At 44.3% G+C, this 18653-nt stretch overlaps 3 protein-coding genes across 3 annotated transcripts in view; 2 read left to right on the top strand and 1 right to left on the bottom strand.

The window, feature by feature from the left end:
* Nucleotides 1–16590, top strand: part of LOC144495902 (collagen triple helix repeat-containing protein 1-like) — a 59501-nt gene extending 42911 nt beyond the window's left edge. The window contains exons 3-4 of the mRNA XM_078216697.1: nucleotides 14140–14356; nucleotides 15270–16590. Of these exons, the coding sequence (XP_078072823.1) occupies nucleotides 14140–14356; nucleotides 15270–15415 (363 nt within the window). The 3' untranslated portion in view covers nucleotides 15416–16590. The remainder of the gene's footprint in view (nucleotides 1–14139; nucleotides 14357–15269) is intronic.
* The window catches only part of LOC144495898 (frizzled-6-like), a 459271-nt gene that overhangs the window by 94050 nt on the left and 346568 nt on the right, over nucleotides 1–18653 (top strand). The window lies entirely within an intron of this gene.
* Nucleotides 16337–18653, bottom strand: part of LOC144495901 (solute carrier family 25 member 32-like) — a 35621-nt gene continuing 33304 nt past the window's right edge. The window contains exon 7 of the mRNA XM_078216695.1: nucleotides 16337–17055. Within this exon, the coding sequence (XP_078072821.1) occupies nucleotides 16926–17055 (130 nt within the window). The 3' untranslated portion in view covers nucleotides 16337–16925. The remainder of the gene's footprint in view (nucleotides 17056–18653) is intronic.

Below are 18653 nucleotides of genomic sequence, written 5' to 3'. Positions count from 1 at the left end.
CAAGCGGCTCAGGATTTGTGATGGCATGTGCATGATGGACAACCGTATCATTATATGGGAAAAAGCACCTCGCAGAACAGGCAAGAATCCAAGGAGCAGCAGCAGAAAGAGGAGCAAAAGAAACATTTGACTAACCCCCTCTCTTTTATTTTGCATTAATTCTGGTTCTTTCACTTCTCTCATTATAATATCTATTCTACATTACATTTCTATTTCAATTATCTTTGATGTTCTCTATTTTGTATGTCTAAACTTTACTATTGCTACTTTAATATGTATTTTACTTTTTCTTTCTGTATGCTTTTTTCTGATGTCATTCAAATATTTGTCTGCCTAATTCACATTTAATTTACTGGTGTTATTCTTTTAATTTGAACTTTCTCCTTTGTTTTACATTTTAATAGGATGATATGCCTGATTTCTTTTGGTAACTTCTTATAAAGCTATATTTTCTTCTATCATTAATTTTAAAACACATACACAAATCTTTGAATCAGACATGTTCAAAAGACTGTTGAGAAAGCATGTTGGATTATGGGCTTGATAAAACAGAGACGTTGAGTAAAAGTGCAATAAAAGGTTATAATGAACCATTATGATTCATTGGCTCAGCCTCAACTGGAGTATTGTGTCTAATTCTGTAAACCACATGTTAAATAGGATGACAAAACCTCGGAGAAGATGCAGAGGAGCTTTATTAGAATGATACCAGGGGTGAGGGACTTCTGTTATCTGGAGAAGCTGGGGTCATTCTCTTTTGGACCACAGAAGGTTAAGGGGAGACTTAATAGATTATGACGGGCTTTGATAAAACTCCGTCTACAGGGTTTTATGTAGCTTGCCACCCTCCACTGCCGGGGAACTCTGCACTGGGGGAGGGGGTGTCACCATCAGCAAGCACAGAAGATCCCACCGGTGGAAAGGGTGGGATTCTAAGAGTAAAACTGATAAGTTTCCATCTGTTATAACCATTCATCAAAACATTGTCTCTTGTAAAACCATGGTTGTTACATTTAGTCTTTGAAAAGGTCTTTAGACTTGTTAAAGGGGGATCAAAGAAATTGTGTAGTTTTATACAGTTGGAATATGAAAACCTATTTGGTCTGTGTGGAGTTTGCACATTGCGTGGGTTTCCTCCCATAGTCCAAAGATGTGCAGGTTAGGTGATTTGGCCGTGCTAAATTCACCCTCAGTGTACCCGAACAGACACCGGAGTGTGGCGACGGGGGAGATTTTCACAGTAACTTCATTGCAGTGTTAATGTAAGCCTACTTGTAACTCATAAATAAACTTTTTTAAAAAACTTTAACCAACACACCATTGGACAAACAAAAACAAACTATCCTTTACCATTGCAGTGTTAACCCACAAAGAAGGCAGTTAGTTTTTCATTTAGCTAATTCTTCAACACTAACACTGATCAATCCATTTGAATGTGTCAATACTTGGACATGTTTGAAATTTCAGGAATATATTGGTCTTTACTTACAGGAACTGATTGAAGCGATGACAGAATGCTAGTACCCCTGACACTAAGGGGCAATTTAGCTAATCTACCTCAGCCACACATCTTTGATGGTTCGACCCATAGCATCCCGACTGTGCAGGAAGAGGCCATTCAGCCCAATTTTGCTGCTTCCCCACGCTCAGTAAAATGAGGTTGAGAGAACATAACGGACCAGAATTCTCCGACCTCACCCGTGACTGGGATTCCTGGGTTCTCTGATTCACTGTTCTCACTGCGGTAGTGGGGCATGCGAGACCGGAGAACGCACAGCGGCACGGTGGTTAGCACTGCTGCCTCACAGCGCCAGGGTCACTGTCCGTCCGCACATCTTTGGACTGTGGGAGGAAACCGGAGCACCCGGAGGAAACCCACACATACACGGGATGAACATGCAGACTCCACACAGACAGTGACCTGAGGCCGGGAATCGAACCCAGGTCCCTGGAGCTATGAGGCAGCAGTGCTAACCACTGTGCCACCGTGCTGCCCCATTCTCTTCCTGAGAATTGGCAATGTACCTATCTGCCAGATCTAGATGAAGGCCGGAATCTTACCACCGGACGGCAGTATCACCTATTTGGTGATACTGATGAAGGGAAGAATTTTGGCAAGGTTTTATTTCTCCATACGTCTCAATTACTTCGATGGGACAAAAGGGCTGGTCTTTAAAATAAAGATATTCAAAATTATATCTAGGCTTTCACAGAAAAATTAGGTGAAAACAAATAAGGTGAATATTTATTGATGTACAGATTGACAAGAGTTTTTTGTTGCTATCACTATGCCACCTTGTGACTAAAACTAGATATGGCATGAATTGAACGAGGAAACATCAGGTAGAATTTGAAGGGAAAAGCAGGGCAAGTTTGACTGCAGCCTAGGGTTAATACTTTGCAATCCGTCCACACAAAAATGGGGATGATGCAGAAATTGTAGTTAAGGAAGAGAGTGTGGAAAATTGGATGGTCAGAGAATAAATATTAAGAGGTTTAGCATGTTTGAAAGTGGATACATTGTCAGACCTGGATGAAATATATCTCAGACAGCTAAGTAAAGGCAAGAGGGAAATCATGGAAGTCTCTGAACATCATTTTCCAACCTAGAAGACTATTTCCAGCAGGGTTCCCATGGAGCTCTCTACTAAGTCCCATCCTTTCCTGGCATAAATCAGTGAATTGGTGATAGAAAGATGATAAACGTGAGTTGCATGTGAATTGGATTATAGTGAGAGAGAATTGCACATCGTCAGCCTCATTGTCTTGTCAAGACCTAGCTTGGTCCAGTGACAAGATGAGAATAGATGCTGGTGTTGAACCAGATGCAATAAGTGACCAGTTTCTTGCCAATCTCTATGAGTTTGATGACATCATGACCTGTTGGACCTTAGATTGGTTTCATCTGTCTAGTCCACCAAAGTCAGTCTTCACATGCTGTGGCAGAAAATTGCTGATGCTAGGTGACTCGATGGTTGCTCTCATCTGGTTTGGCCCACCTGTTGGAATGGTGTACTGGGTGTAGTTGCTATCGCATACTATCAACAAATTGGAGCCACGAGTGAGAGCTGGGTGAAGGTGCAGACCAATACAGAATAAGCCACTCTAAAAAGTGCAGTGAGCCTGCTGTGAGACGTGCGACCCCTCCTTTACATCCCTGACATAGCGCGGCTGGGTAGCTGCTCAAGCTGAGATGAGTCCAGGCAAAGATCAAGATCTCCAAGAACATAATTTGCAGTTTCCTGTTAATGACTGTGCATCAGCTGCTGGTACAGAGTTGAAAATGCATCTAGCATCTCCAATGCAGGCAACAACTTCAACCTTACAATCAGCACAAAGAAAACTGAAATAATGTACCAGCCTGCTCCAGAAAGCTTTATCTCGTGCCCAAGGTTTCAGTCTATTACCAGCTGTTCCCAAGCTGCCCTTGTCCTTCTAGATGGTAGAGATGGTGAATTGAGAAAGTTCTGTAGAAGGAGCCTTGGTGAGTTGCTACAGTGCATCTTATAATCGGCGGTGGAGGGAGTGAATTTTTAAGGAGGTATGTAGAGTGCTAATCAAGTGGGCTAATTTGTCCTGGATGGCATCAAGCTTCTTAAATGTTGTGGGAGTTGCACAGATCAAGAAAAGGGGAGAGTATTCCATCACAATTCTTATTTGTGCCTTGTAGATGCTGGATAGGTTTTGAGGCATCAGGAGGTCAGTTATAAACGATGGAATCCCCAGTCTCTGTCCTGCTCTTGTGGTCACATTATTTATATGGCTAGTGCAGTCCAGTTTCTCGTCAATGGTGACCCCCAGGATGTTGATATTGGGACAATTAATTGCTGGTATTTCCGTTGATTATCACGAAGCAATGGTTAGATTCTCTCTTGTTAGAGATGGTCATTGCCTGGCACTTGTGTGGTGTGAATGTTACTTACCACTTATCAGCCCAAACTTAGATGATGCCCAGATCTTGCTGCACATGGACACAAACTAGGAACATAGGAATATAGGGGTTATGAGTAGGACTCCCTTGTCTGTCAAAAATCTGTCTAACTCCGCCTCGAAAAAATTCAGTGATCCAGCCTCCACTGCTTTCTGAGGAAGAGAATTCTACAGACTAACAACATTTGAGACAAAAAAAATTCTCATCTCAGTCTTAAATTTGACAGCTCCTATTCTAAAATTGTGCCCCTAGTTCTTGTCTTCCCCACAAGTGGAAACATCCTCCCAATAGCTACACTGTCATGTCCCCTCAGGATCTTAGATGTCTGAAGAAGATTAGCTCCCATTCTTCTAAACTCCAATGGGTATAGGCCTGCCTTGTCAACTTCTCTTTGTAGGATAAGTCCTTCTTCCCAGGAATGAGTTGAGTAAACAACTGCTTCGATATCTGAGGAGTCACAAATGGTGCTGAGCATTGTATAATAATCCACAATTGTCACCAGTTCTGACTTTTTTGTAAATGAAGGTCATTGATGAAGCAACTGGAGATGGTCAGGTTAGGTCACATAAGAAATAGGAGCAGGAGTAGGCCATCTAGCCCCTCGAGCCTGTCCCGCCATTCAATAAGATCATGGCTGATCTGAAGTGGATCAGTTCCACTTACCCGCCTGGTCCCTATAACCCCTAATTCCCTTACCGATCAGGAATCCATCTATCCGTGATTTAAACATATTCAACGAGGTAGCCTCCACCACTTCAGTGGGCAGAGAATTCCAGAGATTCACCACCCTCTGAGAGAAGAAGTTCCTCCTCAACTCTGTCCTAAACCGACCTCCCTTTATTTTGAGGCTGTGCCCTCTAGTTCTAGTTTCCTTTCTAAGTGGAAAGAATCTCTCCACCTCTACCCTATCCAGCCCCTTCATTATCTTATAGGTCTCTATAAGATCCCCCCTCAGCCTTCTAAATTCCAACGAATACAAACCCAATCTGCTCAGTCTCTCCTCATAATCAACACCCCTCATCTCTGGTATCAACCTGGTGAACCTTCTCTACACTCCCTCCAAGGCACAAACCTAAGTAACTCCTGCAAGGATTTCAGGGACTGAGATAATTGACGTCCAACACCCACAACTATCTTTCTTTGTACTAAGTATGACTCCAAGCAGTGGAGAGTTTTCCCGATTCCCATTGATGTCAGTTTGGCCAGGGCTTCTGATGCCATACTCAGTCCAATGTTGCCTTAATGTCAAGGGCAGGGACTCTCACCTCCCTTTAGAACTCAGCTTTATTGTCCATGTCGAGCCCAAGATTGTAATGAGGTCAGGAGTTGAGTGGCCTGACGGAACCCAAACTGCGTGTCAGCAAGCAGGTTATTGCTGAGTAAGTGCTGTTTGATAGCACTGTTGATGACATATTCCATCACTTTGTTGACAATTGAGAGTAGACTGATGGGGTTGTAATTGGTTAGATTGGATTTGTCCTGCTTTTTGTGTAAAGGACACACCTGGGCAATTTTCTTCAATGCCAGGTAGATGTCAGCGTTGTAGCTGTACTGTAACAGCTTGACTAGGGGCACAGTAGGTTCTGGAGTTTAAGTCTTCAGTGCTGCTGTCCGAATGTTGTCAGGGATGAAAGCCTTTGCAGTATCCATTGTGTGATGACTTCAGCCAGGCTAATGAGGTTGGCTTGCTCGAGTATGAACTACCTGATGAGTCCCCCTGGATGTGAGGGTGATCTGGCTGCGACATCTGTCACCCCATTGATCGCTAGGGTTGATTCGGCTGATCTGGCTGGCTAGGCGGGTGTCCCCCTTCCCTCACTGTTCCATGTGCGTACCTCACGAAGCTCAGCGCACGGTCGCAGAAGATGACCCCCTAGAAGAGGACTGCTCCACTGGTCTAGGGTATTTGATGTAGCTACACTCTCCTGCTAGGCTAAACCTCCAAGACCATTTGTAGGTTGACATAGGGAAGTCAAGCTCCAAGACTTCAGACACATCCACCAAAAAGAAGTACCTGATGATGGTTAATTGATGGTTAAGTCAGGGAGCCTCATACTCCCTATTTAAAGCAGGTGTGTCAGTCTCGCAGTCTGCATTCAGCAGGGAGCAACTGGAGAGCTGGCTGTGTACAGATGTATGGTGTAAATAAAGTAACTTGGTGACGGGACTTTTGCCTCTGTGGAGGGACTGTTTGGAAGGAAGGAGGAAGGAAGAGCCATCAGTCCCTGAACATCCAGCCACTGGCAGGTGCTCTCTTGTTGGGAGAGGAGAGAGAGAGAGAGAGAGGGAGGCCCAAAAAGACCAGAGGCCTTGGGTCTGGAGGCTCAGGGCCCAGGTTTCATCTGCAGGAGGGAGGACAACACCCAACAAAGGGGAGAAAGTAACATCAAAGGACTGAGTTGTTGGGCTGGTGCCCCCATTCATCAAAGGTCTGTGCCTGAAAGGGAGGGGGGGGGGGGGAAGAATACGTAAAATCTTTACCATCCACAGGGGTGGGGGGGGTGAAGACACCCTGGACTTTTTGTTAGGCCCAAAGTGCTGAAGACTAAAAGTCCCCCCACCCACTGCTGCTGCCCCCAACACTGGCACCCCCCTTCTCTCCTCCTGACCTAGGACACTAGCCCACCTCAGTGCCCTGTCTCTCTTGCTCCCTCCTGCTCCGCCATTCCCCTCTCTCCCTCTCTGAAACCAGGGAGAGAGCACCTAGACCCACACCCCACCCACCCTCCCTCATTCTCTCTCTGAACCCCCCTCCCCAACACATGGGCAGAGAACCCCCCGCCCCACCACACTCCCCCCACCATACCCACCCTCCCTTCCCTCTCTACCCCCTCTCTGTGCCTGTTGAAAGGGCCAGAGAGGCCCCCACCCAATCCTCCCTGCACCCCCACGGAGATTAAAAAAGAAATAATACGCCAAACCATAACATCTGGGCCGTCTCAGGGTAGGCGTAGCATCCATTGAGAACATGGCGACCAACCCATCGTCGTCGGTGGCAGGCCTTTCAGGCCCACCTGTGCGGGTATGGCGGAAGCCAAGGCCCTGCCACCATTCCGCCTTATAACAAGGCAACTCGGCGTCAAGTGCAACGCCTTCCCCGACATGATCATAGAGCCCTGCGTCAGGGCAATGGTTGGGGTTGTCGGCCCCTCAGCCATTGTAGCAGGCTCTAAGATGTATGGGAAGGCTGTATTCTTCCTGCAGGCCGAGTGGGCAGTCCACCTCGCCCTGGAAAAGGGGCTCATGCTGGGCGGGACGTTTCTGGCGGTGGACCCTTTAGAGGCCACCACCCAGAGGGTTGTCCTTTCGAACGTCCCTCCCTTTATCTTCGTGGAGCTCCTCCTCCCCCATCTCCATCTACTGGGGGAGGTCAGTTCTGGGGTGGTGCCAATCCCGCTCGGCCTTCGGGACTCTGCCCTTCGGCATGTGTTTTCCTTCCGGCGCCAGGTCTTTGTCCGCCTAGCCTGGTCAGAGTGCCTTGAGGGGGGCTTCAACATACCCTTCGAAGGGACAACATACATGTCTTCTGGTCTGCGGATGGCGTGCGGTGCCATGCATGCAAGGAGGTGGGGCATGTTAGGAAGAACTGCCCTGCCTCCAAGGCCGCTGACCCCCACCCCGAAGCGGCTGCAGCTGGCACCGCAGCCCCCTCTCCCCCCAATGAAGTACCACCTGGCCCCCCACAAGGGGAGGCCACGCCAGCAGCTGCTGCCACCTTGGCTGCTAGCGGGGTGGGGGGCGGGGGTGGAGCGGAGCATCCACGTGGCCAGAAGACCACGAAGAAGAACAAGAAGAAGAGGGGGGAACGGAACGCCAACCCCCACTACCCCAGTCACGCCAGCAGCCGACTCGGGGGAAAAACCAAACTCCGGCCCCCCTCCAATTACCTTCACCCAGGCCCATTGATGGCTCAGCATCCTGTGCTGGGCCCGGCGTCGCTGATGCGCAGGTTCCTGACTCCGGGCGTGGGTGGGGCGCACGACCCCGAGCCGGCAACTGCGACACCTCCCGGGGAAGAGAAAGGAAAGCCCAAGGGGCGGGGCAGGATGGAGAGGGGCAATATGCAAGGGGCATCCCCTGCTAGCAGGATGCCCCTTAGGAAAAGGCGCTACACCTCGGGGGAGGGGGATCCCAACACCAGTGGGACTCCCCACACATCCTCCCCTAGCATAGAGGTGGTGGCGCCCACGCCCCTCTCCCTATTTACACCACCCCCTGCCCCCACCCATTTTTGTGCTTTGCCCCCAGAGCGGGAGCAAGAAAAAGAAAGGAATTAAATACCCGTTGCCACAGTCTCCCAAGCGGGACTCCCCGGGGCTGGGTGCGAGCGGGACCCCGTGGTTCTGTTCCACCCGGTGCCATTTTGCATCCCGGAGGGGTTCATTTTCCGGACGCTGGAGGACTGCAGCAGCACCCGCTGTTTAGTTCCTTGGGTGGCGGTGGTGAAAAAGGCCCAATCTTTGATGCTGGGCACCCCACTCTCCAACCGGAGGTTTCTCTGGACTTGGGGGGTGTCGAGGCGTCTGGGGCAGGGAGTGGGACTGAACCTCCGCAACCCTCGGGCCTAGAAACAAGGGAGGAGCCCAGGGGGAACCCCTCCTCCGTCAATCCTGGGCTTGGGATCGGCGGGGAGCTAGGATTGGTTGGTGGCTCTGTGTCACCCGCCATACGCACTGCGGTGGGAGACCCGGAGTCGAAGGGCAACTGCCCTGAGGAGGTGAGCTGCTCGGTGGTGGGCTTGGGAGGGTTTTTGAGTCCACCTAGGGCGAGGCAGGGGACACCCTCATGCCCCCCACCGAGTCGCCCCTCATCCCACCTCCACCCCACCCCCTTCCCCCACTCCCGCCCCCCGGGGAACTCGGGGCCTTTATAAGAACACAATCTAGTCGCCCTGACAGTGTCCAACTGGCCCTTGATCATTGGTCGGACCTGGTGCTGCTCATCCGGTCCGCGCGGGCCTGCTCACAGCGTTTGGCTGAAGATGGTGGAAAATGTTTCAGCTTTGTCCTTTCCATTGTTGTGTTGGGCACCTTCGTCATTGAGGATGGGAATATTTGTGCAGCCTTCCAGGACATACCCAGTGAAGGTGGTGGCAAAGATGTTGTCTGGTAGGTGTGATTATGATGTGGAGATGCTGGCGTTGGACTGGGGTAAACGCAGTAAGAGTTTTAACAACACCAGGTTAAAGTTCAACAGGTTTATTTGGTAGCAAATGCCATTAGCTTTCGGAGTGCTGCTCCTTCGTCAGATGGAGTGGAAATCTGCTCTCAAACAGGGCACAGAGACACAAAATCAAGTTACAGAATACTGATTAGAATGCGAATCTCTGCAACCAACCAGGTCTTAAAGATACAGACAATGTGAGTAGAGGGAGCATTAAGCCCAGGTTAAAGAGATGTGTATTGTCTCCAGACAGGACAGCCAGTGAGATTCTGCAAGTCCAGGAGGCAAGCTGTGGGGGTTACTGATAGTGTGACATAAAGTCAACAGCCAACATGTTGGCTTTATGTCACACTATCAGTAACGCCCACAGCTTGCCTCCTGGACTTGCAGCATCTCACTGGCTGGCTGTCCTGTCTGGAGACAATACACATCTCTTTAACCTTGCTTAATGCTCCCTCCACTCACATGGTCTGTATCTTTAAGACCTGGTTGGCTGTAGAGATTCGCATTCTAATCAGTATTCTGTAACTTGATTTTGTGTCTCTGTGCCCTGTTTGAGAGCAGATTTCCACTCCAACTGACGATGGAGCAGCACTCCGAAAGCTAATGGCATTTACTACCAAATAAACCTGTTGGACTTTAACCTGGTGTTGTTAAAACTCTTAAGGTATGATTATGTCAGACTTTGCTTGCTAAGTCTGTGGGACAGTTCTCCAATTTTGGTATAAGCCCCCAGATGTTAGGCAGTGTTCACCGGGCTGGTTTCACTGGTTTTCTAGCGCCTAGGATGAGGTCCATCTGGATTCATTCATTTTAAACTGTGTGGCTTGCAAGGACGTTTAAGTGTCAACAATATTAGCGTGGGTCTGAAATCACATGTAGGCCAGACCAAATGTAAGGACAGTAGATTTTCTTTCCTAGTGAACCAGATGGGTTTTTACGAGAATCAACAATGGTTTCATGGTCACCATTAGACTTGTTTTTAGTTCTAGATTTATTAATTGAATTTAAATTTCACCTGCTGTAGTAGTGGGATTTGAACCTGTATACTGGGAACATTAGCCTGGGCCTCTGAATTACTGATCCAGTAACTTTATCACTATGCCACTACTTTCCTGCAACTGAGTTGGGTTGGTTATTGTTGTATGTTTATTAGTCTAGCTGAGGAATGATTGTCCAAACAATAACTGGTTTAATATATATAATCAAACTATGTACCAATAACCATGACTAGGTGTTAAACCGCAGGAGCCATGAACGTTCTCCCTCTGACTCGTCATGTACTCTTTTATATCATCATTATGGGAGGTGCTATTTACGCAGCCCCATATCTTCCAAACCCTAACACTACAATCATGTAGCCAGAATCTAGGACACTTGCCAAAGCAAATCTTCTATGGAGAGATTAAGCCTGGGTGCACTCTCTTGTCAGTCAGAGGAAGCCTGACACAGACCTTCTGAAGGCTTCAGTTAGGAGTTCTGATATCAACTTTAAGGCCTGGGACAAGCTCACCCAGGGCCGCTGTATCTGACACAACCAATAACAGACAGGTGAGGGGAGATTTAACTGAGGTGCACAAAATTATGGCGGGACTAGATAGAAAGGACCATTTGCTCTTAGCAGAGAGATCAATAATAAGGGAGCATAAGTTTTAAGTAATTGGCAGAAGAATTAGAGGTGACTTGAGGAGAAACTTTTCGCATAGTGATGGTAGTCTAGAACTCTGCTTGAAAGGGTGTTAGAGATAGAAATCCTCATCATATTTAAAACATATATGAATATGCACTTGAAGTGTTGTAAGCTGCAAGGCTACAGGCCAAGAATTGGAAAGTGGGATTAGGCTGTGTGGCTTCTTTTCGGTTGGCATGAGTACGTTGGGCTGAATGGCCACCTTCTGTTCTAAATGTTCTGTTCCTATGTTTCCATCCTGATGAAATGGATCGTGCACCAGTTGTCGAACCTGACCATTATAATGCCATATTGTCAATAGGAAGAAATCAGTGAGGTTCTACAATGGGCCAGCAATCCATTCCCAGATTATCGTCCAATCAGCGAATGTGAAAATTAACCCATTGGTCTCTTAATAAACCCATAACACAGGGTACTGCTTTCAGTTACATAAGCATAAAATTATTTCCCTACATGATGGGATTAATAAATGCATGGCCACTCTCGTGATTACAATTCTTCATTTGGTCGGGGACACTTCACTTTGAGGGTCAGTTTGAATGAGAAGTTGTGTAGTAAGTTTAAGTTTAGCATAATGGGCGGCACGGTAGCACAGTGGTTAGCACTGCTGCTTCACAGCTCCAGGGACCTGGGTTCGATTCCCGGCTTGGGTCACAGTCTGTGTGGAGTTTGCACATTCTCCTCGTGTCTGCGTGGGTTTCCTCCGGGTGCTCCGGTTTCCTCCCACAGTCCAAAGATGTGTGGGTTAGGTTGATTGGCCGTGCTAAAATTGCCCCTTAATGTCCTGGGATGCGTAGATTAGAGGGATTAGTGGGTAAAATATGTAGGGATATGGGAGTAGGGCCTGGGTGGGATTGTGGTCGGTGCAGACTCGATGGGCCGAATGGCCTCTTTCTGTACTGTAGGGTTTCTATGTTATGATTAAGTTATACTGACTCAGAAGATCCTTGGTTCAGTATCTGGTTTCCTGCAGTGTTGGCTGATTTCAGGTAGAGAAGCATTGAGGGTGCTACATTTTCTCAGTTCCCAGGAAGGAAAAAATCTCAACTAATGACCCCTGTTGAAACTGGGAGAGGTCAAGCTTAGCTAATTTATATGACCATATTTTTGATACTGAAAAATATACTGATCTACCAGCTCTTTATGTACAATGTGCTCTGAGATTCAGACGAAGCATGAGAAAAGTATATTGATTCATTTTAATGATTTATAATATCTTATGTTGAAGTCATTTTCTCTGCATTGGATTACAGTATTGCATCTAAATTGATTCAGGAGCAGTATCATTTCACTCTCATACTTGTACTGCAATAATGTTCTCTGTGGCGTTTCTACGCATACTCTTCTCATACATACTGAAATAAAGACGCTAGGTTTCACCACACACAATACATGTTTTCATTATCTATTTCTCTTTATCAGATATTATACTTAACAGTTCTGCATTGATTTTATGTGACTCTTTCAGTTGGAACGATCTTCATGATGTCTATTACCAAAAAATTGTTCTCATGGTGTATAGGGGAAACAACTTATAGGTTTAAAGTTTAAAATCATAACTTTGGGGACAGTTTTAACTTATTTCGTTGGGCAGGAAATCCATGATATTGGATGGAATGCCAATTTGCACCCTTCCCAATACAACTCTTCATAAAGATGTAAAATCACCTTTGCACCTGATCTCCTCATTTTCCCGACAGGCAGATTAGAATAAAATTGACCCCAAATTTATGTCTACAACTTGTAAGATATGTTGGACCTAAGGTACATCTGCAGCTAAGCATTTGACTCATCACTGTGTAATCCAAATTTGGAAAAGTTCTAAAATCTAAGGTAGAGATAATTAATTTAATTTCATTGCTTGCTCTTAATCTTGTAGCAAAACAGAGATGAGGAGGAATTTCTTCAGCCAGAGGATGGTGAATCTGTGGAACTCTGCCACAGAAGGGTGGCATGGTAGCACAGTGGTTAGCACTGCTGCTTCACAGCTCCAGGGACCTGGGTTCAATTCCCGGCTTGGGTCACTGTCTGTGTGGAGTTTGCACATTCTCGTGTCTGCGTGGGTTTCCTCCTGCAGTCCAAAGATGTGCGGGTTAGGTTGATTGGCTGTGCTAAAATTGACCCTTAGTGTCCCGAGATGCATAGGTTAGAGGGATTAGTGGGTAAAATGTGTAGGGATATGGGGGTAGGGCCTGGGTGGGATTGTGCTCGGTGCAGACTCGATGGGCCAGATGGCCTCTTTCTGCACTGTAGGGCTTTTATGATTCTAAGGCTGTGGAGGCCAGGTCATCGAGTTCCTTTTTAGACACAGATAGGTAGGTTCTTGATAAGGAGATCAAGGGTTATGGGGAAAAGGCAGGAGAATGGGGATGAGAAAAATATCAGCCATCATTGAATGGCGGAGCAGACTCGATGGACCAAGTGGCCTAATTCTGCCCCTATATCTTATGGTCTAAAACAAATCATTGCAATTAATATTAGGATAGTAGGTGCTAAAGGTACATCAGTGAACTGCAGAATACCCAATTAATTCTGCAATCCAGAGCTTATGAAGGTCTTCTTTACACATGGAATAAATAACTCCTTCATAGGTTTATAGGCATGTTTCTCTTCCTCCTTGTTCCCCTTAGATTTGACTCATGATGGGATACATTTCCAAAGCCTCAAGGAACACTTCAACAATTTGCCTGATTGAGTAATCATCATGGGGAAATGGAAGCAGACGTCATTTTTTCACTGCCATTATGTTTTCCCTAATGAGAACAGATATTTCACCCAACCACCCTAACCTTTTCCTTCTGTATCTTTCCTAAATACATTATATATCCTGCAATATTATCAGTCCTGATTTTTCTGTAGCCATGTCTTGGTGTCTGGTTTCTTGCAAAATATTATTCCAGTTTTCCTGTTTTATTATTATAGGCATTGTGTGTATCACTGTACATATATTGATCCATTTTACACTCCTGTTCTATACCATCTATCCCCTGACCTTTTAGTTATATCTTAGTTCAGTCTTTTCTATACCCGTTCGTTTCATTTATATTCAGGCCGATTTCATTTTCTGTGCACCCAATCCTCCAATTTTACTAATTTAAAACCTTTGTCACTTATTTACTCATGTTGCGAGGTCATCGAACGCACCCTGATTCAGGTAGAGTCCATCTCATTCACATATTTCTGTCCTTTTTTAGTCCCACACAAAGGAGCCCCTCTTCCCCAAAGCACCAGTTCTTTAGCTTCATGCCTTGATAGAAAGAAATTTGTCTATTTTTATAGAGAACATGTACAAAGTCATAGCATATGTTAAGATATTTTAAGTATTAACTTTATGCTTATTTGTGTCTTGCCTCAGGAATGTACATTCACCAAGATGCGCACAGACAGTGCTCTCAGGGTGTTATTCATTGGTTCCCTACGCCTGAAATGCAAAAGTGCTTGCTGTCAGCGCTGGTACTTTACATTTAATGGGGCAGAGTGCAGTGGTCCACTGCCAATTGAAGCCATCGTCTATTTAGATCAAGGAAGCCCAGAATTCAACGCTACTATTAATATACATCGCACATCTTCAGGTATGTCATAAAATACACTTTTGCTTTAGCAACTAATCATATTTTCATTGAAAAAATACTTGTGTAAAACTCGGTTACCAAATATTGAAAATTAAATCAAAAACAAAATGCTGGAAAATCTCAGCATGTCTGACAGCATCTGTGGAGAGAGAATAGAGCCAATGTTTCAAGTCAGGATATGCTGCTGCATATAACCACTCACTACCCTCCTGATCTTGCCCCTCAGTTGCTCCAGTGTTTTGTCAGATTTCCATCTTTTTCATGACCAGCACGTGTAGCTTATGCTGATAATGCAAGAGGTTCATTTTGCATGGTCCTCCCACTCATTAAATTCTAGGCCCATGTCCCATCACTCCAATTTCTAGCCCATGTTCATCTCCCCAACTCTCTGCCCAGATTTCTTGCTTGCTAATTTCTAGTCTCAAATTTCGTATCTCCCAGTTTTAAGCCCAGCTTTCTAGGCTCGGGCTCCTGAATTGACTCCTGAATTTTTAGGCCCAGCCTTTTCACTCCTCGTCAATATCCAATGGCAGCTTGACAGAACGGGGAAGTCAGAATTAGGCTTGGCAATAAATTTCAAATGGCCTAACTGATGCATGAAGAATGGCAACTGGGATGAGGCTCTGATAGTCTTCTTGTAAGCTTGATTTATTTTCAACATTGAGTTAAAAATCAATCAGAGAAAAAGCATTGAAACAAATATAAAAACATCAAAAAGTAATTTGTCTCAGGCATGAGTTGGTTGAGTTCAAGAACGATGCAATATTTAATGGTGAACATTAGTGCATCTTATCATTTAAAGCTTTTCTTCACAAGGAAACTATGCTTATACTGCAGCTTTGTTTGTTAAAAAAATCTTTATCTTAGTTCTGTTCTTTGCAACTTCCGAACAAATTTCTATTGAATTTTTCAGTGGAAGGACTGTGCGAAGGAATCAATGCGGGACTAGTGGATGTTTCAGTCTGGGTTGGGCTGTGCTCAGATGGCTATGCACAAGGTGATGCCTCTACTGGCTGGAACTCAGTATCACGGATGATAATCGAGGAGATACCAAAATAGCTTTGTTTTTCCTAGCTGAAAATTATTGGAACAAACTGAAGGAAAATCATTAACGACATAAAAATGTCTCAGACATAGATTTCTAATTAAACATTTTTTTAAAAGTGAAATTTAAAATAAATGTAACATTCATTTTAGCAAATTGGATGCAGTTGTACTTCTGTACCTGAACTTTCAAGTATGGAAATGCAAGAAAAATGTAAACTTTAAATACAGGAATAATTTTGACTTGAGTGTAAAACAGTTGATATTGATTCAGCTATGTATTAAACATGTATTTTGATTTGCATAAAAATGTGATAAACAAATAGATATCACCCAAAGCAATGTATCTTCTGAAATACTTTTTAGTATATCTTGGTTGTTCTATGTTCTATATCTTGGTTTCAGATAAAGCTCGACACAACATCGTGGGCCGAAGGGCCTGTTCTGTGCTGTATGTTCTATGTTCTACTCAATGTTAGAAAATTGGCATGGCTTGTATATTGTAGAAGACTCAAGAATACTGGATATTCATAGTCTTAAAAAAAAAAGCAATCTGGAAGATTTGAATAGCACAAGTTTAGTGTAAGAGAAATTATCAAATTCAGCCTGGATATACTAGTGTTGGTGAATTAACAAAGTTAAACATTCAGATTTATTCTACCTGAACCTGTTCTAAATCTGAAATATTTGTATATGATTCAAAATAATGTCCATCAAAGCCACGTAATGCCTTTGTTTCCACTCAGCTGAAATCAGCAACTAAACAGATGTTTTAGGTAGCCACACAAGAAAAAGTCTCAATATAATGAACTGACAATATTAAAATTTGGGAGTTGAACATCACCAATAATGATTGATAAAGACCATCAAGATCAACTTTACCCAAGCTCTATAACTTCATTCTTTTGTACCGTAGATGCACTTAGACAGGCCTTTAAAGTAACATTTTTATTTAATTCTGCAATTTGGAACAAAGCTCATTGCAATATTTAGATTTAGCAACATTATTATGACATTCATATATAGGCTATAGAGCACAATATGTAAACCTTTCCTGCTGAATCATAATTAACTTAATAAGTTACATTTTAAAACATATAAACCCCTATTAATTAAGAGTGCATTATTTACCAAATGTATTTTATTACAAAAGACCGTTGCAAGAATATAAAACAAATACTGTTTTTATCAACTCAGTCTGACGTTAGTTGCTTCTTGTACTCTATTATTTGCTGATGATGTCAGGAAATTTGATCTTTTAAAGAGTTAAATATTAATAAACAAGTTACCCAGAGACCTTCAGAAGTTTAACTTTTGAGCTTGAGGGATGACACCCACATCCCATGAGTGGAAAAAAACAATCTATATCCACTTTATAAAGCTTCATAAAATAAAAATCAATCATATTTTAACAGTTGGGGGTGCTAAAAGCTGTCAGTGAGCTCTTGGTGTTCTTCTCATTCTTGTAGACTTTTTTGGGTAAAATAATATCTCTGTGATTCAAATTCTGACAACAGTCCAAAGTTCAGGATTGATGGAAACCAAGTAAAAATTGAGAAACATTTTCATATACGAGAAATGTAATGCAACACGCAGGAGTCACTTTAAGCACGTTTGGAACAACTCCTTTGTAAAATCCATGAACCCCTTCGTTTCTGAAAAACAAATGGCAATTTTCCATTTTGGAATTACACATTACTGGACTAAAAAGTAACCTCCCATTTACATACAAGTCATTATTTTAGTCACAACGCAAAAACACTAGAAAACCCAATTTAACATCCAGGGAGTTCTTCTCTTTATATTTTTAATGTTGAAAGCTAACATCAGGTAAGCACGGGTGGCACAGTGGTTAGCACTGGGACCTGGGTTCGATTCCCAGCTTGGGTCGCTGTCTGTGTGGAGTCTGCACATTCTTCCCGTGTCTGCATGGGATTACTCCCACAGTCCAAAGATGTGCAGATTAGGTGGATTGGCCATGCTAAATTGCCCCTTAGTGTCAGGGAGACTAGCTAGGGTAAATGCATGGGGTTATGGGGATAGGGCTTGGGTGGGATTGTAGTCAGTGCAGACCCGATGGGCCAAATGGCCTCCTTCTGCACTGTAGGATTCTATGATTCTATCAGGTACTCCAAACTATTGCCATTAATGAACATAAGAATCACAGAATCCCTACAGTGCAGGAGGCCATTCAGCCCATCAAGTCTGCACCAACCACAATCCCACGCAGGCCCTATTCCTGTAACCCCACATATTTACCCTGCTAATCCCCCTGACACTCGGGTCAATTTAGCATAGCTAATCAACCTAACCCGCATATCTTTGGACTGTGGGAGGAAACTGGAGCACCCGGAGGTAACCCATGCAGACAAGGGGGGAATGTGCAAATTCCACACAGACAGCCACCGGAGGCCGGAATTGAACCCAGGTCCCTGGCGCTGTATACTCAAGATTCACAAGCAATTTGAAACTTTTTGAATTGTTATCACTGCAGTGGAGACAAAAATAGTTTGGAATTTAATTAGCTATGTCCCACATAAAGCAAATAACATATGTTAGTTGAAGAAGAAATATTCAGATATCAAAACATCTGGAACAGAACCGAAAGATGATTATACGACATTCCCCCAAAATGCTTAAATTTACCAATCTCCTGCTGTAACATTTTTTGGAACTTTTGTTTGATTCTTTCATGGGATGTGGGTGTTGCTGGCAGCATTTATTGACCATCCCTAATTGCCCTTGAGCAGAGTCAATCACATTGGATCTGGAGTTACATATAGCCAAGATGGCAGATTTCCTTCCCTAAGGGACATTAATGAACTAGATGGGTTTCTACAACAATCACCAATGGTTTCATGGTCATTGCTAAATGTTTAATTCCACATTTTTTTACCGAATTCAAATTTCACCATCTGCCATCGTGGGATGCGAACCAGGGTCGCTGGATCATTAGTCCAGTGACAGTGCCACTGTACCATCAGCTCTCCTTAATTGGTGGAAACAGCTTTTTATTTCACCTATCTTCTGCCTCATCTGCCATTTTTAGGCAGAGAGATTGGGAAAACCTTGCAGAAATTATACCTGTATAGTCCAATCTTGGAATGGTGCTCGCACTCACAAACCATTATGCACCCAGCCAAATTGAAATCGTGCGAGTAAAGACGCCATATGACAATTGTTAGGGTGTCAGATAAGAAACCCCAAGGTATTATGGAGCCAGATTAGCCCCAACAATTTTCTATTTTGACAT

The sequence above is a fragment of the Mustelus asterias genome, chromosome 7 (assembly GCF_964213995.1).
Source record: "Mustelus asterias chromosome 7, sMusAst1.hap1.1, whole genome shotgun sequence".
In the NCBI taxonomy this organism is placed as follows: domain Eukaryota; kingdom Metazoa; phylum Chordata; class Chondrichthyes; order Carcharhiniformes; family Triakidae; genus Mustelus; species Mustelus asterias.
Note: the sequence above shows the minus strand (reverse complement) of the source record. Positions and strands in the feature narration are given on the sequence as shown.